At 54.5% G+C, this 22,448-nt stretch overlaps 1 protein-coding gene across 13 annotated transcripts in view; it reads right to left on the bottom strand.

The window, feature by feature from the left end:
- Positions 1-22,448, bottom strand: part of EXD3 (exonuclease 3'-5' domain containing 3) — a 243,553-nt gene that overhangs the window by 35,358 nt on the left and 185,747 nt on the right. Inside the window, exon 21 of one of the 13 annotated variants that reach the window (XM_052681293.1) lies at positions 7,328-10,135. The exons of the other annotated variants lie outside the window; for them this stretch is intronic. Within the exon in view, the coding sequence (XP_052537253.1) occupies positions 10,130-10,135 (6 nt within the window). The 3' untranslated portion in view covers positions 7,328-10,129. Of the gene's footprint in view, positions 1-7,327; positions 10,136-22,448 lie in introns of those variants that run through there. 13 annotated transcript variants of the gene reach the window in all.

The following is a 22,448-nucleotide window of genomic DNA, read 5'->3' as shown; positions in this document are numbered from 1 at the left end:
GCTCAGGGCTGTGCAGGATGAGGTGCTGAGCAGGATGGTTCCCGTGGTGCTCAGCACACAGGACCCCTTCTTCACCCTGGGCAGGAGCAGCCACAGGCATGAGGGCACCGGTCCTGATGGGCCTGGATCACTGCGCACAGCTCTCCCACCCGATGGCCCCGGTGTTCTTCCAACTCACACCCATACCCACCGCCAACCCATATCCATACCCACACCTATATCCAATGCATACCCGTACCTACGCCCACCCCACACCCATACCTTTACCAAATACATACCCATACCCCAATGCAATTCATGCACAGACCCACACCCATAGCTATACCCAATGCACACCCATACTCACAGCCATATCTCTACCAGCACATACCCATACCCACACCCATACCCATATCCTACCCATACCCACACCCACACCTGTACCTCATGCCTGCCCATACCCATACCCCAGTGCACACGTTTCCTGTACTCTGCTGCCTTTATTCCTGAGCATATTTTCCCAGCCACAGGCATTCTATAGCCACTCTGAAGATGGAACACATGTTCAGGTGGCAGAGGGGACAGCTCTGCAGCCTTCAAAGCTCCCTGCGTTTAGAGATGGTCCAGCCGAAGGACCGGGGTTTGACCACGGCAAGTGGCAGCCAGGCAGACGTTGAGAGGCACTGCAGCCCATGTCTGCCCTGAAGGCAGCGCCGGGAGTTCCAAACTCCATCTGTGTGAGCTGTCAGAGGCTGTGCAGGTGACAGACTGGTGAGCAAATCAGGTGTGGCTGCTTCCATGCATTAAACATCCATCCAATCCATTATCTTTAACAAACACAGCACCGACTTCTTTGCTGACTCAAAAAAAAAAAAAGAAAATATTGTGTCCTTTAAAATTTATTAGTTTCTGGTTTATGAACACTTTCCCAGAGGAGAAAGCAGAAGTGACAAACCTCCCATGCCAGCCCACACCATAAACACCTTCTGCTCCTTTGCACCTCCAAAGAGGAAAATGCCATCACACGAACCATTGGGAACACAGTTCCTTGGCACCAGTGCCAGCCCAGCTCCTCAGCCTGTCTTTGCAGCAGAGGTGCTGCACCCTCTGAGTGTCCTCGTGGCCTCCTCTGGACCCGCTCCAGCAGCCCCACGTCTTTCCTGCGCCGGGGGCCCCAGGCCTGGACGCAGTACTGCAGATGGGGCCTCACGAGGGCAGAGCAGAGGGGGACAATCCCCTCCCTGCCCGCTGCCAGCCCTCTGTTGGTGCAGCCCAGGGTGCTGCTGGCCTCCCGGGCTGCGGGCGCACACTGCTGCTCGTGTGCAGCTCTGTGCCCTCCAGGACCCACATGGGATGCCCTGCCTGCCAGCCGTGCTTGCTTCCACACACACCTATCAGCCCTCAGTTACAGCTGTCAGGTAGGAGGAAGCTGTATGGGTGGGAAAGTGTTCCACTGTCAGAAGAGGAGAGACACAGTGGCCAGAGCCTCCTGAAACCAGAAATCAACTGCTGACAACCACAAACGTCTCAGCTGGGTTAACAAACAGAACAGCCACGCTCTCTGCTCAGTCCGCACAAAAAGAAGCCCCAGATGCACAGCGTCCTTCTGAGCAGGAGGAAGGTCCCTTCTCCCGTGTCTGTGCTGGATGCCACCAGTCCCCATGCTCCCCAGTCCCAGCAAAGGTCCCCGAACTCTGTAATTCTCAGCCTCCACAGGGGAGGCCCAATGCAAAACAGAACAAACAAGAGCCCCAATCAGCCATACGTGCGCTACGCTTCTGCCGCTGTCATCGGGCGCAGCTGAGCTGTTGGGGTGGCAGCCCCGTGCTGGGATCAGGGCACCGCGGAGCCAAAAACAAACAAACAGTTCGAGTTAATGGGGCGGCAGTTATTTTTGGCCTGGAGGGAGTTCACACAGTGCGTGTTGTTGTAGTAAATAACTGCGAACGGAGCCGGCGGCGCGGGGAGCGGGATGGGACGGACCGCGCCTCACCGCCTCGGTGCCAGCAGGAAGCAGCGCCGCGGGGACATCGCCGTTGTCACCTCCTCCTCCAGCACCCACAGCGGAGGGATGCGGGAGGCCGTGGGAGGTGCCGCAGCCGGCAGCGCGGGCACTGTGGCCGTACCTGGCGCAGGACGGACGCACCGCACTGCAGCTGCACCCAGCACGGATCCGTGCTTGCTGCTCCGCTGCACCCCCAGTGCCACCGCAGCTCCGCACGGCGCCCAGCTGACACTGCAGCGAGGCGGGACAGCGGTGCGAACGCAGCCACAGGAGCCTACCTACGTGTGCTGAGATGAACACGTCCTTCACTTTTCCTTTTTTTTTGGAAGGAATGATGACGCTATTGCGTATCTGGGACACGGAGCCCCGCTGCCTGCAGAGGATTTCAGCAGCCTGGCCTGGCTCTGTGAAAGATTGAAGGCTTGGCACAGGCAGTGACACACCATCTCAGCACAAGGAGGATGGTTACCAGCAGCCCCCTGCACTGTCTGTAATCTTTAGAGCCATAAAACCAAGGAACAGAATGAAGCCTGCAGCCGCCCTCGCTGTGCCACACAGCTGGGAAAAACACACAGCCAGAGGCTGCTGGGGGGCACTGGGATTGGACGAGAAATAAAAGCAGGTGCTGAACCCATGGCCATCTGAAGAAGGAGAGGGGAAAAGCAACCAGGATGTGCAGACCTGTTGTGTCCCACAGCCCCACAGTGCCCACCAGTTCGTGGGGGTGAGCACCGCCGGGGGGTGCAGCGCCCTGTGATCGCTGCTGGGGGATGGGGCTCCCTGCTGGGACGGTCCCACCAGCCTCGGGTTGCGTTTGTGATAGATATCTCACAAGCACTGTGTTTGTAGACCCATAAAAGGCTTCCCCAGGGGGAGATAAGAATTGAAGACAACTGGCCTTAATGATGTTGGAGAGATTTATGGGATCACCTTAAAAGGATTTATTGGAAGGCTTTTATAATGAGCAAATAATTAGCGGATTTATCTGCTTTTAGCTGCCTTGCTGTTTTACAGCCTTCGTGAAACCCTTTTCCAGCGTTTTCAATAAAGAATGATTCTGCATTACTGAGCTCTGAAGTAAAACATTCCACTTTCCAGCAATCACCAGTGGGGCTCCAAGGCAGCGTGGGGTCTTCAACCTCCAGCAGCCTGCAGCAGGGCAGTGAGGCAGTGTGTCCTCCCTGGCCCTGCCCAGGGCCTGTGGGAACCACCCCGATACTGAGGGCATAGAAACACAGAATCCTTCGAGTTGGAAGGGATCCCTACAGGCCATCTGGCCCAACTTCTCTGCAAGGAAGAGGGACACCCATGAATCCATCAGGTGCTCAGAGCCCCGTCCTGCTAGGGTTACCGTGCTACAGGGCAAGAAAGCTCCTGGCTGTTCAGAAAGCACCCTGGGATGTCTGCCCGTGCCATGGGATGGATGGCAACAGTGCAGGGATGTGCATCTAAGAACAGGGGTGTGGATCACAGCAGAAATGTGGGGCTACTCTTGGTTTTAGGGTCAAATCATTCAGTAAAGAAGCACAAAAGGAGGAGTGAGCCAGGGGGAGCAGGCAGCAAATGGCACCACCACGCACAGCTCACAGCCCTGCAGGGACCCAGAACAACAGGGGGATGTGGCTGTTAGTGAGGAGGGTGCTGGTGATTCATCGTCCCTGAAAAGGGCTAAAGAAGTACAGAGCTATGGGAAGAGCCAAATCCTGAGCAGCCGGTGCTGAAAGGAAACAGGCCCAGTTTCCCCTTGCACAGTGGCGCCTGATGTGCACAACCAACCTGGATGAGAAGCCCGTTCTGGGGCCCAGCATCCTCCTGCAGACTCAGGAGCTGCTGGGAAAGCAGGCATTGATGGGTCCTCCCTGCACAGTGGGAATCAGCCGGGCTGGCTCTGCGTTGGCTATGTGCAGGGCTGCAGATAAGAGGCCCGGGGCGCTGTGGGAAACAGGAAGAGCTTATCTCCCATCCCGAGCTGCTCCTCCCACCTCAGCTTTGCTTTCTTCTCTCTGCTTTCCCAATCCTAGGCAATGTGGGGATGCAGAATGGACTTCGTGCTCTGCTCTGTGCATGAGCCCAGAGCCTGGATCTCATCAGGAGATGAAGTTTAGCACCAGGACAAACCCATGGACATGTCCATCAGGGTGTCAGGGCCATGCCACGTGCATACGTATCAGGGCAGGAAACCCTGAGAAAGGCTGATCTGTAGGTGACTTCCACAGAACAGCTTCTGCCCTGGAATGCAACTCGAGGTGCAGACACATCGCTTATCCCCCAGTCTTCGGGTCCCTGGCACAACCCTGGACATGAGGCTGGGAGCTTTCCACTACCAATGTAACTACTGTAAATGAAAACTGCTTCAGTTCCTCTGCTGCTGAGTACTGACTAGCTGCAGTGCTGACTGGAAATCAACTGCATGGGACAGATTAATAAAGAACACTTGGGAGTGTTGGTGTTGGAGCCCAAGATTCCCCAAACAGGACCAAAAGTCAGAGTGAGGCTGAGCGCAGCTCCCAGGCACCCCATGGTCCTCCAACTGCAATTGACCCATAGCATTCGTTATTCACCTCATGGCTGCACCTAGCAGCGCTGAGGGCTGTGTGAGGAGTACACATGGGACAAAGCTTTGCCTTGGGGCCGAGGGTCAGCTTGTCCTCCCGCTGCCCCACAGCTCTTTGGGATGCTCCACACGGGCTCTGATAACCGATGGCAGCACCAAGCGGCAGCTCTGAGATGCCAGAAAGCAGCAGGACATCATGGTGTGGTGTGTGGGGTGGATCCAGCACCAACTCCAGGATGGAGCTGCTGGGGGACACGAGAAAATGCCCCGATCCTGGCAAGGAGAGGTGAAGGGGATTAAAGGGAGGGATTAGCAGAGAAAACTGAAGGTCGTCCGCAGTGAGAAAGAAAGGCGGCAGCGGCAGCAGGGCCGGCTCTGCCCCACAGCCCGGCTCCCAGCAGCTCCTTTGTGCCTCCGCTGACCCAGGGATTATGAGTGTGGGAACGGGGTCTGCCAGGGTACCCAGTGTGCTCACAAAGGCGAGAGCAGGACTGGGGTGGGGGAGAGGATTGGGGAGACGTGCTGCTGCTGTGGCTCCGCCAGCGGTGCTATGGGGAGGGCAGGAGCACAGGGCGACACTCCCAGCCCTGTGTCTGCATTGAAGCACGCAGGAGAGGCTCCAGCCCCAAAAGCAGAGCCTGTGAGCCTTCAGTGGGAAAACTTGGGAGATTAGACATCAATGGGTCTGCCAACCAGTGGGAGCTTTGATATCGGTCAGGTGGGTGTATTTAGGTTCCTGTCCACTGGAAACCTCAAAGACACTCAGTGTCCTCCCCGACATCCTCCTTTCCTCCTCTTATCCTCACATCTGACCGAGGAGCACCGCCAGCCGTTGCTGTCCATGAGGATGCGCCCAACTGGAATTCCCACCGCCCTCAGCTCTCCAGCCCAACAAAAAACCACCAGAAACCTCCCAACTAAAAAAGCACAATCCAAAATGCAGCCACTTGACAGGACTCGACCCTTCTGTGAGGTGATTTTAACGCTTCTTGGACATTAATTTATTGTGAAATGGGAATCAGAGATGAGACCAGCACTGGAATCAATGCCCAAGTGGATATTTGTTGGGTATAATTTTACAAATGGGATCAAAGCTTATCAGTTATGAGCACATCGGAGAAACGTGGAGCAGATACCATGCTTAAGAAACAAAATTTCAAATGCATCAGAATTTGCCTAAAAAAAGATTCCCAGGAAGCACAGTGCCACTGTGACAAACGGGCATTACTACCATCCAGCTCCAAAGCCCACTTTGCACACTTCAGCTTTCAAATAACTCCCATTAACTCCAGGAGATCAGTCTGCAGGATTAGCAAATAGATTAGCTGATGTTGGGCTGCGTTCTGCAAGATGGAAAGCACTCTTAACGGCTCTGCATTGTTACAGGATAATTGCAGCATGTCCTCTCCAGTTACGCTGCCAAGCACCTCCCAGCTGTGATATCAACCAGAGCACCTTCTCTTTTTTATTTTTTCTTCAGGAAATTGGTGCACACAGACACAGCCTTGCAAGTGAAAATGGAAGAAGTTGGTATTGCCCTTTGCTGTGTGTACAGGGAGATGGAACAGGCAGAAAGAACGCGCGCGGTGCAGCTGGCACAGGCAGAGGCTGCCATTAGTGTGCGACAGCCCCTGCAGCCCCCACAGCCCGTGGGTCCAGGACCTGGTGCCCAGGGAAAACCCAGTTTTGCATTTGCTGGCACTGGCCTCGGTGCTCAGCTCCTCTTCCTCCCCTCGCCCGCCCACAGGAGCACATCAAGCCCATAGGGGGTGATGCTCTCAGCTGGGTGGGTGATGGCATTGAGCTCCTCGGGTTCACTGAAACCAAAGCAGATCAGCGCAGCGAGCGAGGAGCACCGGCCTGCCTTCCCTCTTCCTGACCCCACGGATGATGCTGTACCCGGTGACCACGGGGCGCCCCGCCGTCCCACCGTCGGCCCTTCCCAGCGCGGGGCTCCGCGGCCCCGCCGGCGCTGTCCCTGGTGCCGCCAGCCCCGCAGCGCGGCTCCCACCTCCGCCGGGCTCCCTGGGAAACCTGGTGCTCCGCTGACTTCATCTGGCGCACGGTGACGAATTCCAGCATCCAGCGCCTTGCCGACGACGAAAACAAGCGGAACGATCAGGAAGTAAATTAAAAATAGCCCTCGTGTGGCACTGTGTCAAACGCTCATGTTTAGATTTTAATTTTATTTTTTGATTCCCAGTTTCTTTGATAAAATATTTTCCCATGCTGACTCCGCGATGAACGTCCCCTCCGTTCCTAATGGATGAGCCGGGCTGCATTGCTCCCATGTCGGGAGCTCTGCGGTTCTCCCACATCCCCACCTATGGGACCAAGAGGTCGCTCAGCATCACACACCAGCCTGGAGGTCAGCGCTTCACCTTTTGTCACCAATCCCAAAGCAACCCTGTCCAACAGCAGCACTTGGGCAGGGGCAGCACCCAGGCTGCCAAAGTCCCCTGGTCACCAGGCAGGAATGCCCCCAACAAACTTTCCTGCTTTTCCAAGTTCTGTATTTCTTGTTTGAAACAAGATGAAAGTCTCAATTTTCAAAATCTGTGGACCAATGTATTTTATGTATTTTTTCCTTCTCCTCTCCTCTCCTCTCCTCTCCTCTCCTCTCCTCTCCTCTCCTCTCCTCTCCTCTCCTCTCCTCTCCTCTCCTCTCCTCTCCTCTCCTCTCCTCTCCTCTCCTCTCCTCTCCTCTCCTCTCCTCTCCTCTCCTCTCCTCCCCTCCTCTCCCCTCCTCTCCCCTCCTCTCCTCTCCTCCTTCCATTTTCACTCCACTCCTCTCTCCACTTCTCTCCTATTTTTTCAAACCTCAAATCTAAATTAAAGATACACTTTGCCTTTCCCATCAGGAGCAGCTACTTGCATTTGGGTTTTAATTCAATTGTTATTCTGTATTTTTTCCTTTTCACCACCTTACCACAGGAGCAGGCACTAAGCATGAACTGCCCACGTTTCATTATGAAGAATCACTGAGTTGCAAAAATAGGAAATGACACTCCTTCCCTGGGCTCCCACCATTCATTCACCAGCAAGGAAACACAAACAGGTACAGCCTCTCCGTTTAGGAGGATGTACTGAAATGCAGAGTGTTGAACATGTGGTGACCGTGCTGGGGGTTGGGGTCGGGTGGGCACACTGCATGGAGTAGAGATGTTTTGTTCCCAGTGGAATGAGGGCTCTGGTGGCCACATACACCAAAGGCAGCTTAAATGTTCTCGTAGAATCATAGGATATGTACAAATGGAAGGAACTCACAAGGATCATAGAATCCAACTTGTGCTTCCACACAGGAGCCCCCACAGCCCAAACCGTAACAGAATATCTTGAGTTGGAAGGGAATGTCCTGAGTCACAAGGGAAGTGGTACACTGAGTGCTGACAGCAGTACTGGGAGAAAGCCCATGCTGGAAGCACTGCCAGTGGGGTAAGGCCTTGGATTTGGGTACAGCTGATGTTCAGGCTCCATCTTGGACGCGGGAAGCTTTGGCTGCTGTACTCCAGATCTGGGGCACCAGGGATGGGCTCATGCATGGTGAGAGGGGTTCCCTTGGACGCTTCCACGGACACTTCTTGTAACCAAACTTGGCCAGTTGCTTGGGCTGATCAGGTCTGTCCTTACACATGGGCCTACCATGTCTTCATTTTAGTTTGGAATTAAAAATAACTCTCCTATCACTACTCCTACATACCGCAGAAGCGTGCATTCTGAGTCCCCAGTTGAGTGTGGATGTTGACATTGGAGTGCCAGGAGGGGACTCTATTCTCTCTTTGGGTTACAGAGGAGCACAAGCAACCCATTCTCATGGAGACTTCTCCACCAAGAATAGCTGAAGTGAAGCCAGAAGACCTCCAGCCCAGCTATTTGGGCCATACCATTGATCCCCCTTCAAAACCATCTCCATACTCATAGCCAATTCTCATATCCGTACCCAGCTGCAGGCTGCCCAGAGCTGTGGGTGTCCCAGTGCAGGAGGTGCTCAAGGCCCTGGGCATCCTGAGCTAGAGGGGTGCAGCAGCCCATGGCAGGGGTGGGGCTGGGGGACTGTAAGGTCCCTTCCAACTCAGTGACGCTGCAATTCTATGACACTGCCCACCTACAAGACCTATTTCCTCCCACCAGACATCGTGTCTTGGCCTGGGCTGCTTCCTGCACAAATTAAGTCAGCTTTGCCCTTCCTTCCATCTGAAGGGTACCTCTGAATGATGGCAGCTTGGCCCCAGGCACCAGCCCTGGAGAAGGACTCTCCCTTTAAGGAGAAAGGCAAAGCATTTTGTGCATGGATTTGTGCTTGTTTTGTCATGGGACGCATTACCATGAACCCAAAAGAGGAAGGAAAAAGGGGGGGGGGGAGCTTTTGCCTTTCTGGTGGGAACAGCATTTGAGCTAACTTTGTTTCCCTAGGGGAAAGGCACCAAAATAACAGAGGAAGGGGGGTGTGTTGGGGGGGAATGAAGCTAAAACGGCGACGTAATCTGCCTGGGAAAAAAAGCACTCCCAGCATTGCTGGTGAGCCCAGCCGCCAGCCTGCCGCTGCACAGGGACACATGGGAGGAGGCAGGGCATTGCCACTGCATGGTGCTGGTGGCACCCAGCCTGCACGTGGGGACAGCCACCTGCTCCAGCACTGTGCCTCACATCTCTCCTGCACAGCTCGAAGTCGGCTCCGTGCAGCAGCCCCCCCAGTGACCTCACCATTTATTCTCGCTGTGCTCTGACTTTCCTTGAGCAACGCGGGCCACGAGCCCACAGGAAGCGTGCCAAACAGGGCCGTGTCTGATATGCCCATGTAGGATGGAGGTTCCCACCTCTTGATACTGATCCCAGCATCCTGAAGCCCACAGGCAGCAGCTGAATGCTGCTGAGTGTTCCCAACAGAAACCTGCAGCCTGCGGGCACACAGCAAAACCCAGCTGGAAAATGCACTACCTGCCCCTGAGATGAGCATAGCAAAGATGAGCCGACAGCACAACAAGGCCAGGGAGCAGAGCAGCCATCACCTTGGGGCACGCAACCTCCTCCACGTGTGGATGAAGTCTCCTTGTCAGAATGGACTGCATTTTTGCCATGTGCTCCATTGGCTGCGGGGGTCGGATCCCATTTGTTTTTGAGCAATGTCCCTATCTTCCTATTCTACCTCTCCACGGGGGCTGCTTTTTCAGGCTGTCTGCTCAGGTGCCAGCACTCTGATCAGGAGCTCCTGTCTTCCAAAGCCTCAACGTACATTATGTTTGCTCAACTTATCTGCACTGGCTTTCCTAAGGCTGCAGCTCTATTTCCCAAAGAACCACACTTGACTTAAACCATCTGTGTGGATCTGTGTGTTCTGCCTGCAGAGTGCTGTGCTGGATAAGTGCAGAGGGGCAGCAGGGGACTTGCAAAGGCACTCTCGTTGTCTCTGAGCGTAACCAGACCAATTTTATTATTAACATGAAATTTAATAACAATTACAGCAATGAAAGTAAACACAAAACCAAACAGCTTCAGGACGCAACGCTCTCTGCCTCTGCCCTGTAGGGAGCTCAGGAGCCTCTCTGTGAATTCAGGTGAGGAGCAGTCCTGGCCTGCAGATCAGCTCCTCTTCAGAACTGAAATGAGACACACAAACCAAGGGGTCACTGCAGAACCCAGAGCGCTGGTGCTTCTGCCTTCCTTCCTCCCCTTACCCAGCAGGGCTCTTCGGACACTGGGAAACAGGCGTTTGCTTTTGGCCAGCCTCTAGTGCCTGGTTTCTATCAGTGTTGATTTTCTTACTTACAAATGAATTTTTTACTGACCAAACCAATCTCATTCTGGGTACCAAATTAGGACTCCATGTTTCGCCACAAAGCTTTGCATGAATTGACTGCTGAGATTTGACTTCTGCCCTTGATGGAGTCCTCAAGTGGATGCTTCAAAATGGTTAAAAAGCAAATAAAATATCTGCCCAATTGCCTCTTTGTGCACGTGCTCATGCAAGCTGGCTGACTTTTGTTCCTGCTCACATCCTGTAGCCCAACCCACAATCACAGGGCCATGCAGGTGTGTGGTTATGGCTGGAGAACAACGCAGCTGGACGTTGGCACCTAAATGGCAATAGGGAGGAAGCACCCTCCGGCTTTAGGAGGTGCTGGGAGGCAGCAGGAGAGACGGAGCCTGACTGTGCAATGGGGAGAGCCCTCAGCCCTGCAGGACTGCAGCAGCACAGCCCAGCGCTGCTCTCCCTCTGCTTCCAGCAGTGAGCACAGCACAGCTCAGAAGCGACAGGCTGGGGATGGACGGGGAACGGCTGCACACATCCCTGCCCTGTGCTCTGCACTGCCCACTGCCACGTGTCAAAGGAACTCGAGCAGAGCCGGATGCACCCTGCACACCCCTCTGCCCGCAGGAGCCCCCCCAGCACAGCCCCACGCTGGGCTATGGAGTTCAGGCGCTCTCGGAGGCGGTTCTGTGAGAACATTTCTCAGAGGGCAGTGCACTTTTATCCGAAATAATTTTCCATTCCATTTATATCTATATAATAGGAGGTGGCGCTGGGGTCCGAGTTTTCCATGGCCCCAGCCCTCATTTCCCTGGCCGGGCTGACCCCAGGAACAACAGAGAAAAGTTCAATGGGACAGAAGGAGCTGCAGCTCTGCGCTCCCACTGCTGCTGTGGGCACACGGACAGGGCGGCTCATGGACTGGAATCCATAGACTGCCACACCTAAGGGAAGAGCTGCACCTGGGAAGGGGGTGCAGAGTGAACAGAGCTGAGGAACTCCAGGGGCTGCTGCAGCTCCAGAGCAGCCCTGCAGCACCGCGCTGCTCAGTGCTTGGATGCTGGGGAAACTGTGGTCTGACTCCTTATGAAAGGAGAAGTTATTCTTCCTGTTCAAAATAGTTTGATTAAAAAATACATACTTTTCCTTGAACAAACGTGTCATTGGAAAGCATTTTGTCACCTGGCTTGCTATTCAGAGAACACCATTTTGGACAAAAAGTGCATTTCACAGAGCAAGGAGCAGTGGCTGCATTGGAAGCGTCTTCTGCACAACAAAGCACTGCCTGGCCCTCCATGAGGGCTGCCAGGGACCGCCCCTGCCCTGCGGGCTGTCACTCTGCAAGTAAGGAAACCTGCAGCAGGGACACAGAGAGACAAAGAAACCACGTGGAAAGAGTACAAGGAACACAGCAGAAATGAGGAAAGAGAAAGAGCTAATGGCTGCTGCAGCAATGCCTATAGCCCTGTGTGATGGGGAGGACTCCACTGTCCTCATCCTTAGAAAGAAAACATTAACACTGATAAGGAAAATATAAAGACTGGAGTTTCACAAAGCTGCTGGCTCCACAAGCGTTTCCATCACTCACTGGAATATGCTGAAAGGGAAGGACCTGCAGGAGACAGACATGGGATTCTGGTTGACCAGTGGTTGACCAGTGGTTGGCCACGAGGCAGCAGCATGTCCAGGTGGCAAAGAATGCAAATGGAACCCCTGGATGCATTACAAAAAGCCTGGCCAGCAGCGTGGGACAGGTGATCCCCCCACCCTGCTCTGCACTGGGGAGGGCACTGCTGGAGCACTGTGTGCAGTGCTGGGCTCCCCAGCTCCAGGCAGAGCAAACTGCTGCACAGAGCCCAGCACAGGGTGCAGAGATGGTGGGGGCCTGGAGCACCTGGGCAGCCTGGTCTGGTGGTTGGTGACCCTGCACTTGGCAGGGAGTAGAAACTTGATGATCATTGTGGTCCTTTTCAACCCAGGCCATTCTGTGATTCTAAGACCAACGCTTATGAATATCTAAAGGGAGTGAGGAGCGCCCCGAGCCCACCTCTGAGCCCTCTGAAGCAAACCAGTGATCCCTGAGCCCAGAGCTGCACTGTTCTGAGGCCGCCTGCACGCCTCCTGCGCTCCCCATGCCACGATCCTCAAATTGGCAGCAACATAATAAGCACTCCTCCTAACTTCCTAAATGTCAAGAAAATATTTACAGGGCCCACTTCTGCGAAGCGTGTACGCCAGCCCAAAGGGCACGCATGCACACTTTGCTGGGTGCTGCCTGGCATGCTTTTCACAGCGATATTTATTAAACATTTGCGGTTTTCCTGCTGAAAAACCCAGTAAGAGATGAATGCCAAAAAGTGGCTCCTCTGGGGCCGGAGCTGTCTGGGAGCCAGGACACAGAGCGGCTGCTCCGTCCACAGCACGGGAGCATTGCTGGGGAACCCGTGCCCTGCTGAGCCAGAGCAGGCTCTAACCCTAACCCCAGCCCTAACTCTAACCCCAGTGTTAACCATGATAGGGGTACTGATGGAGATTCTAACCATAACCCCGACCCTAATCCTACACCTAGCCTTAACCCCAACCCCAACTCTAACCCAAACCATAACCCTAACCCAAAACCAAAGAGGGGTTTTGATGGAGAACCTCACACTAACCCTAACCCCAATCCTCACCCCGATCCTAAATCTAACCCTAACCCCACCCCTCACCCCAAGCACAGACCCTCGCCGCCAAATCCATTCACATCCCGTGCTTCTCAGCCCACAGCTCCGGGCCCAGCACACAGCCCTGCTCTGGGGGCGCACGGCCGGGCAGAGGCGCTGGGCTCAGTGCCCCCGGTGTGCCCTGAGGGCAGTGCTGCACCGCAGTGTGACCCCACACTGATCTGCAGCTTCCACCACAGCACTTAATTGAAAGGTTTCTAATGAGCTGTTTAAATAGTAATTAGAGGCCAGTGCTGAACGGGGAGATAAGTCTTGTGGGTATCTCACCCTGCAAGAAAGGACCTGATAAGAAAGAACTGAATGATTTTCTTCTGGGATCAATTCCAAAGAGCAATTATCCCCTTGATACCACGCTGCTTAAACAGGAATGGATTGAAAAAACACTTTGCCAGAGCTGGTGGTGAATGGGCCGCGTTCCCAGCGCCGCACAGGGGAGGGCTGGAGGCTCCTTGCCAGCACCTGAGATAGGAGATGATCCCAGCCGTGCCGGTGCCGCCTCGTGTTTACATCAATAATCACCAAATGTTTTAAAAGCTTCCTGCAGATGGGAGCACGAGCAGCAGGACGAGCTCTGTTCCCGGATGGGTTCCCAACTCAGTCGTTCACTTCTAGGCTCAGGTGCTGCACCCTGGCAACGTGCCGCCGTGCGACTGCAGGCCTGGTGGAACACTCAGCAGTCGTCCCCCAGTGCTGTCTGAGTATTAAGCGAGCTCAGACTTTGTAACAGGTTTATTTTCTTCCCCTTTACCGCCTCTGGTGTTTCAGTGCACAGCACTGTTCCATGGGGCTATTGGAAAAAGACAGGGCTGCACTCAGATCGTTTTTTGGCACGCTCCAGCAGCACCAACATCTGGAAGGGACTCTGCAGTCAATGGCACAAGAAGTAACAGGCCTGTGGAAGTGGTGGAAAGCAAATCCAGGAGGGACATTTTAGACTGCAGTACTTCTCTTATCCTGAAGGGCATCTGGCTCTTTATGCACAATTTCCCCCAACTCCTTTGTTTTGATGATGATTCCCAATTATGGTAATTACTGAATTTCATTAGCGATTTCTATGGCTTGTGCCAAAGCCATTAAGAAAAATATGAAACATCATTTCCACAGCTGATTTTGAGAAACCCACCCAGCAGAGCCCTCACAGCCCAGCACCTTCTTGCTCTTGTGCTGAAGCCCAGACCTGGGCAGCTCCCATCTGCTTTGTCGAGAAGATCAGGTTTTTTATCTACCCTGGCATCACTTACTTTCAGAAAATCCGTATCTCATCTTATCCATTTTCCATGTTCTTAATTATTCTCTATTTTAATGTTCATTCTAAAGCTTTGCATACTACAAGATTCAGACTAATAGACTCCTACGTGCCGAGCACACATTCTCCCTGCCCCAATAAATGGACCTATTTGCTGTTCTCCATCCAAACCACCAGCCCCTGTGCTTTGACAGATTTGCTGCAAACTCTTCTTCCGTGACTCCAGCTTGCTGCTGGTACTTTCCTATTTCTGGAGAAGCTGGCCGGTCCTACCTGCCTGCAAGGAGGACTCAAATGCTGCTTCCCTTTTGGTTCTGGTGTTTCCCCTTCCCAAGTACATGAGTCACCTCCTCCCAGCCTACATCTCCATCGCTACCGAAAACCAGGGCAAAGTGTTCGTTTTGTTTCAGGACTATACTTAGCTTACCTTTCATCTCCATCCCATCCTCGGCACACACCAGCCCCACTTCTTCTTCCCGGCTTCCCTTCTCATTTATATGGCTGGACGCCTTCCAGGAGTTTCACAACCCACCATTTGCCATTTCCTTTAATAACCCTGACAAGGTTGTGCTCAGCCTTGCTTTCAGCCCCGCAGCCCCCAGCCCTGCCCAGCACCACGGGAAGCTGGCAGGGCTTTCTATCAGCAGGAGGGAGCTGCTGTTGACTCACAGCCTTCCTGGCTGCAAGGCCAGGGGCCATCCTGTTCGCATTCGGCCAGGGGACGGGGCAGTTAACCCTGCCATGGGCCTGCTGGGTGGGGATGTCCAGAAGCAACACCTGAATTGCGTTGCTTACCTCCAGCCTTGTGCCCTGCTGGCCCACACCAGGCACGAGAGGAGCGATGTGGACAGGTGCTTGCACTCATTGCAGCCCAAGGGGCCAGGGGAAATTCTTGGAATCATGCAGAGCTTGCTCACAACAGCTTTTCTTTTTAAATCTCTCCTTTCAGAACTCTCCAAAACCATTAAAGGCTTTGCTGAGCCATGCAGCACAGAGTGCCTTTAGTGCAAACCCACAAAATATCCACAAAATTGGAGGAGAGAGGTAGGTGGGAGGAGGGAAGCACTAGGAACTTGCCTTGGGAAACAGCTCTGCATGAGCACACCTTGCTGTGGGAAGGAGGACCACGCACTGCAGTCCTGCCAGAGGGTCCTGATACACACCCAGCTCACAGATGCACAAACCCCAGGAGCAGGACTCCAACCCTGCAGCCCCGCATGGAGCCCTGCTGCCAGGTGCTCTGCCCCAGCCAGGTCTGCCCTGTGGCAGGAGGAGACGTGGGAGCCTGACTGTCAGCTGCATGCCCTGCCTGCGGGCTGCTCCTGCACCAGCCCTGGGGCACTGCCACCTTGCAGCGTTTGTACCGAGAGGAGCAAAGCTCTTCAAAAGAGAACGAGAAACACTGCAGCTCTTGGAAGGGCTCCAGCCTTGGCTGGGACGTTGAGACATGCCTTGTGCCTTGGAGGGGATGGGAGTCCCCTTGGAAGATAATCAGAGATTTCAAGTTTCTCCTACTTCCTTCTATTTACAAAGTCAGTGAAGACAGAAAGCTGGTTCTCCACCCCTCATGCAACAACCTTTGCTCACAGCAGCATGGGGACACCTCCAAGCCAGATGACCATGAAGTCCTGGCAGCCTCAGTGATCAACAGCCACAGGGAAGGTGGTGTTGGGCTGTGGGATGGGTACCAAGCCCCAGGAGCAGGGCAATGAGATGAATGCTGGAGGGACTGCACTTCCTGCAGGCTTGTCCCCAGAGGCAAGCACACGTCCCAGCAGCCCGAGGTCCTGGGGCACTGCCAGCCCTTGCAGCATGAGCAAGTACTGCTCTGCCCACCTCTGTTCAAACAGGAACGTGAACAGAGCCAGTCCAACACAGACCTCTGCACCCAGACACAGAAGAGCTGAGTGATGTGCATGGCCTTGCACCATCTGTGCTGACGCGCAGACAGAGCAACGTCCTCTGCAACATGCACAGGGATGCCAGGAAGGGCTGCTGGATGGAGAACCTGTGGCAAAACCTCCAAAGCATCTGGGGGACCCGTGGCGTTCGGATGGAGGCTGCTCCTGGGTTAACCTCATGCCTTAACCTGAAGCTCACCCTACTGCTGCAGGAAGCTGAATTCCTCTGCTCAGAAAGTCCTGTGGCCCCTGGGCTATCCTGGCGCTGGGAAGAAAAGCAGAACCAGATTCCTCAGCTGTTCCACAGCACTGAGGAGATGTCGGACACGTGTTGAGGGAATAACGGAGCCTGGTGATACATTATAATCACGGTGATGTTTATACAAAGCAGGAAAGGTCACGCACTGACTAAACAGCTTGGCTTTAATGGTTAGGGGCAGCCAAGAGACACAGATTGTATTCTTGGCTCCTCAGGAGACACTTCCATGTGCCGTGGGTTCCCCTGCTCTACCAGCAGATAGACTTGGCCTCGGGGCAGGGCTGGGGAACCTGAGGTCAACTGTGCCATGCATGGGGAACCCGAAGGGAAGAACTGCTCACCAACATGCAGAGCTGGGCTGAGAGATAATCCTCAATACACAAACGGGAGGAGCTGAAAGGGCTGACTGTGACTGTGGAATGAGGACGGAGTGTCGGGCATGGGAAGGGAACACAGTGCTCAGGTTAGGGTTAGGGTCAGGGTTAGGCGGACACCACCGCTCCCTTCAGGAGCATCAATCTGGAGGGGGACTCTCAGATACATGGCTACTCCTGAAGGACAAGGAGATACTGATAGGGCAGCTGTCAGCACACACCAATGGCAAAGCCCAAATCTTTAGTCCTGCTAGAGTGAGCAAAGAGCTCAGCAGGACAATCAGACAAGCCCAGCCCCACCATGATGGCAATGGAGATGCAGCACCCAGCAGCAGCACATTGCAGCACTGGGCAGGATGGGGGTTTCTAGAGAGCCAGGGGCACCGTGTGACAACCACAGCCAATGCCATTGGGATGGTCCCGCAGCCGCTCAGATCAGGGCAGCCCCTTCACTTCCAGGCTGCCAGGATGCTCTCACAAGAATGTGACGCGGATCTTCCTGCACCTTGCAGATGGCTGAAAGAGCAGCGACACGAAAGAAATGGGAAAACGGCAGGTTGAGCTCTCCTTCCAGGGAAAATCCAGGAAAGCTCACAGATACAAGCAGAGAAGAGCAGAGACAGTGGAACATGGAATCAGCCAACTGCCCTTCTGCACTGAGACATCACATTCAAATGAGGCCCCAGCGGGAATCGCAGGCAGACTCAACGCCAGGATGAAGGCTGTCGTTCCCAAGGCCGCCAGCGACCGCATTGCAGACCAATGAAGTCACGATGGATTCCCATTCACAGCTACAGAACAAACGTGAGACGTGGAAAATGCTGTGAGTGGGATCCCCCTGCCCTCCGGTCTGGTGCACATTGTGATTGCTGAACTTGTGGCAGACGGTTCAGGTTGAGGAAAGAGCCTTTTTCTTCTGCGTCTTCATGAGAAAGGAAGGGTATTTGTGTTGGATTGCCCAGGTGGGTGCCGTCCTCTGCACGGATCAGAGCAGAGTCGAGATGCTGAACCTCAGCCACAGCTCCATGGGATGGAGCCAAACACAAGGTACAGCACTCAAAACAGAGCCATAAAGAAAATCCTAAAACCTTCCCTTTTTTTTTGCACAGGATAAAGAACAGCAGAAACAGGCGAATGTTTTCATTATTTGGGAAATCCTCCTGGCAGACGTGCTCAGCGCAGTGGACTCAAACAACCTCTCATTCTTTTGTCTGTGTTGGCCATTCCTGTAGCCGTCTCATTTATGGAAGAAAATCTGTGACCTCCTGTCAACCCTGGACTTTGTATGCTTCTATATGCCCAAACCAGGGAGAAGTCATGAGAAAAATTGCTTTTCATTAGCAATCAGAAAAGAGGAAAACCTGGAAGAGGTGAAGGGACTGCAGGGAAGTGCAGAGCACTGTGACCACCGTCTGTCAAAGTCAAATGTGAACACCTCTGCATGGGCAGCTGAGCTGCTGCTGTCCTGAACCAAGCACTCGAGGGACGGAGCCCTGCTCTCACTGCTGAACAGCCATGGGAGAGTCACGTCCTACTATGACTCAGCCTTATGCTGTTCAGAAAGATGATGTCTTCCTATCCGACCCCAGGGATCTAGAAATGCATTTCTTCCTTTCACTCTAGGAAACCTCAGGCCTGGTTCAAAGGAGAAAAGTGAAAGCCCAGAAATTAGGAATTTAGCAGCCCCAAATGGCACTGCCATCCTGCCACAAGGCAACTGTACGTCCAGGGTGAACAGCTCGAGCACGAGGACAGGCTGTGAGGACAGGCTGAGGCAGCAGGTCCCCCCGCCCCAGCTCTGCAGGATGGTGAGAACAACAGACCCAAGGCAGACCCATCTTTATTATTAAGTTAATACAGCCTGGGATTTTCCATGTGGCCACTTAGAGTTGGCACACAAAGCCCACTGACGCCTCCAGCCCCTGATGCATTCGCCTCACTGGAAGCCCCATGAGAGGCAGAGCTGGGGATGGGTTGGTGGCTGCGGAGCCGAGCGCCGTGCCCTGCAGGAAGCCATTTGTCTGCAAGGCGAGGAAGCAAGGAGGTTCTGGAGACGGCAATCCCATGCAGCTTCTCGCTGGTTTTCCCAGCTACTGATCCAAAAGTGCCTGTGTTTACTTCCAGCCTTCCTCTCTGCTCGGCTGCCAAGCAGCCCTAACGACCGGACGCAAAGCGCTCCACCAGGAAACGCTCTGGATCGCAGCAGACAAAAAGCCCACTGCAGAGGGACGCTCCCCACGTTAACCCTGCCCTACCTGGGTCGCAGCAAGGTGGCCAAGGTTACTGGTGGGCAAGTGAGCCCCAGCATCCCAGCCCCGCAGAGCCCTGCTCCACTGGCTCTGCTGCCGGATCTGAGTTTTGCACCATGGGCTGCTCTGCGATGCCACGCAGTGTCACACCCAGGCGATGCTGAGGAGCCGGCAGGAGGAGGGACATGCTGAGCAACCCAGATACAGCTCTACGTTCAAACCCACATGCAGCGAAGGCAGAGCAGCAAGCTGCTGAGCACCAGGAGTTGTACCAGGCACAGTCCTGGCTTCCCACTAAATGCTGCCAGGACAAGAGGCAGAGCCCTCAGCCAAACCATGAGACTCGGATTCTGCATCGGGGCTCAGAAGACCAGGCCTGGCGCTGCCCCAGCTTCTCCTGTCACCCTGGACATGTCACATACTGTTTCATCGCCCCACTTCCAGCCTGTGAAGTTACCGCACTGCCAGGTTTTGCTGCGGCACAACCCTGTCATCACTGTGTGCCAGGGCATGGCCACTCTGTGGGTACCCAGCTCACTTGGCAGAGGAGGAGAGGCAGGAAAGCAGGCAACAATGAAAACAAAAATCCATCCAAGCACTTGACGTGCTTGTCCCCAGCTCCACTCCAAATCCACCTCCATTCAAAGGACAGACGCTCATCTTTTACCACTGCAGGAAGAGAGAAGTCTTGCCGTGCCTCAGCCCTTGGCAGTGATGTTTGCAGCATGTGGCCACAGAGCAGGGTGAGCCTGACAAGCAGCCACTGATAAATAACTCTGCACACAGTAAGATCTGCTCCATCTCCCCTGTATTCAAAGATGCGTTAAAGCAGTTACCAACTGATCCTAAATAAGACATGGCACTGTTATTACGCTGCCTTGCCAGTGCAGCAGCTGATGTGATTTTGCTCCAATTTCTTACCAAGGATCAAACATTGCTTCAAGCAATGCATCCAACAGGCAAACACTGACTGGGCTCAAGGACACGGACAGAACAGGTCCTCACCATTTGGCTGCCCGTAACACAGGCTGAGCAGAGGCCCCAGCCTCCCTTTTGCCTCCTTGGTTAAATCAAGCTGCTTCTCCCCCTACCCTCCCCACACCCCACGAGCAGCTGGACTCCTGGCAGGGCAGAACCCAGCACCCGGTGTGACAGGGATGGGGCTGGCATGGTGCTGGGCTGCAGTGCTGCGTGACACAGTGCTGGGCTGCGTCCGGCGGCTCTCACGCACGCTGGCCTGGGGCCAGGCGGCAGAAAGACGCAACCTTGGGCCAGCTGAGCCCTGCCTTTCCCAGCCATTGAAACGGGACAGGGGCCGAGGCAGGAAGAGCAAGGAGGCAGCTTTTCCCTTTCTTCCTGCAGCAGCTCCCCGCCCTGCCAGGCCTGCCTGGTGCACGCATTCCTCACCCAGTGCCAGGATGGATGTGGAACCTTACCTTACTCATTACCTTACTGAAATAAGAATGATAAGGGTGTCTAAACTAGAATGTATACAAAGAAGCAGTATTTCATTTTTGCAGCAATGCTTTTCCTACCAAGCGGTCCAGCTGCTGAATCCTGAACTGAACATTAGCTGTTATCTCTCAACACCTAGCTGGAAATTAGTGCAATTTCACAAACAATGGTCAGGGGATGCTTGGGGGGCAGACAGCCGGCCCCAAAGGAGTTACCTGAGAATGAGAGAGCAATGCCAAGACATTGAATGAAGTGCCTTGCAGAGGCCTGCTGGTTTGTGATCAGCCTTTGCTGGCAGCTCCTCAGCACCCCAGCCCCCTGAGCACGACCCCAGGATGGGAGATACCACCTGCACCGCTGCTCCAGGGCAGGGGCTGTGCCCACCTGCCAGACTGGAGACAGACCTGCAAGAAAATGCCAAAGGTTTCACTGGGATTTCAGCTCTCCTAGCCCCGTGCTGCTCAGGAACAGATGTGCAGGGGGACCTGACCCGGGCCCCCCAGAGCCACTCATGTCCCTGTGGCACGTGGCATGGGGCTATTGGGACCTTATAACGCTCATTCTCCAGGCCGTGGTTTAGGATTTCACCTGTTAATAAGAACCTCAGGCGCTGTGTGCAGGGGTGGTGGGGGCTGAGAAGGGGCTGGAGACAGTGACACAGTCCCTTCCAGCCATCTGTGGACGTGGGCCCCTGCATCAGCAGCGCACACAACTTGCTGCTCATTCCATATCAGAGTAGTGGAAAAGCAGCAGGCAGGACTCCACCAGGCTGGCTTTGTCCCTGGCCAGGGCAGTCCCTGGGAAATCCGGTGCTGCCCCCCAGGGCGGCTGCTGTGTTCGCTCAGGGGAGCGGAAGCGGGTGGGAACGGGGGTCCCGGGAGCGGCAATGGGGGAAGGAAGCAGCAGGGCCGGGATGCTCGCAGATGAGACAGGAAGGGATTACACACATCCCACCGCTCCGAGCCTGCGGCCCCTTCAACAAAGCCATTCCTGCCTCTGTGCGCATGGGCTCTGGGAACTCCACGGATCACTTTCCTTTCCCACTGTCAGCACCTGCTTAGAGGTTACTGCCTATGACCTCCAGGGTAACCCCGTACCGAGGTTTTACTGCCCTGAGAAAGAGATGGGGATGATAAACCAGGGCGAAGATGCCGACCCCTCACCCCCCCGTGATCCTCCGGCCCCAGCGGAGGCGCAGCTCAGCGCCGGGTATTTGCAGCGGAGCCGGGTCCCCTGAGGGCAGCCTGCGTGCACTCTCTCCCATCGAGCTGGAGACCAAGGCAGGAATAATATGAACATATATTTTTAGCAGCAGCAAATTATTTCTCTTACAGAAGGAATATTTCCATGCTGGGCTCTTTCCCTTCCCTTATCACAGATTGTATATTTAGAGCGTGAGAACTCTACCTCTCACAAACAAACGCTGCCAGGCCACCACGCTCAGCAACCGAGCTGCTCCGGCCTCCCCAGCAGGCCCCTTTTTCGGACAAACCCCAGTCTTTGCTCCACAAGTGGGAAATGTGAAAGGGAGAGCCAAGCTTGGGACAAACGTGGACAGGAAAGGGAAAACGCACTCCAGAGAGTTATCAATCAGTGAGTTAGTGAAACTGACTGCACAGAGAGGAGCTGTACGGAACCCAGGGCAGACCCTGAGCCCTGCTGCAGTGACAAGCAGCTCCTCTGGCACGGCACAGCAGACTTCACTGCTTCCCCCTTAGCTGCAGGTGCAAGTAGGAATCCCATGGGGTGCACGGAACGAGCGGGGACATCCCTGAGGCTGTCTGGCTGCTAAACCACTGCATACTTGCCAGCGGAGACTCTCATCCAGAGAGTACTGCTCATGTCAGAACCGCTAGAACTCCTTTCCACCAAGCATGCAATGCCAGGTTAACAGAGAAGTGGTCAGACTGCTGAAGCCTCTTAGTTTCACTCTGCTTTTCTATCTCTCTTGCAT

The sequence above is a fragment of the Tympanuchus pallidicinctus genome, unplaced genomic scaffold (genome assembly GCF_026119805.1).
Source record: "Tympanuchus pallidicinctus isolate F22 unplaced genomic scaffold, pur_lepc_1.0 scaffold19, whole genome shotgun sequence".
In the NCBI taxonomy this organism is placed as follows: domain Eukaryota; kingdom Metazoa; phylum Chordata; class Aves; order Galliformes; family Phasianidae; genus Tympanuchus; species Tympanuchus pallidicinctus.
The sequence above is the reverse complement of the archived record's forward strand: the minus strand, read 5'-3'. Positions and strand labels throughout refer to the sequence as shown.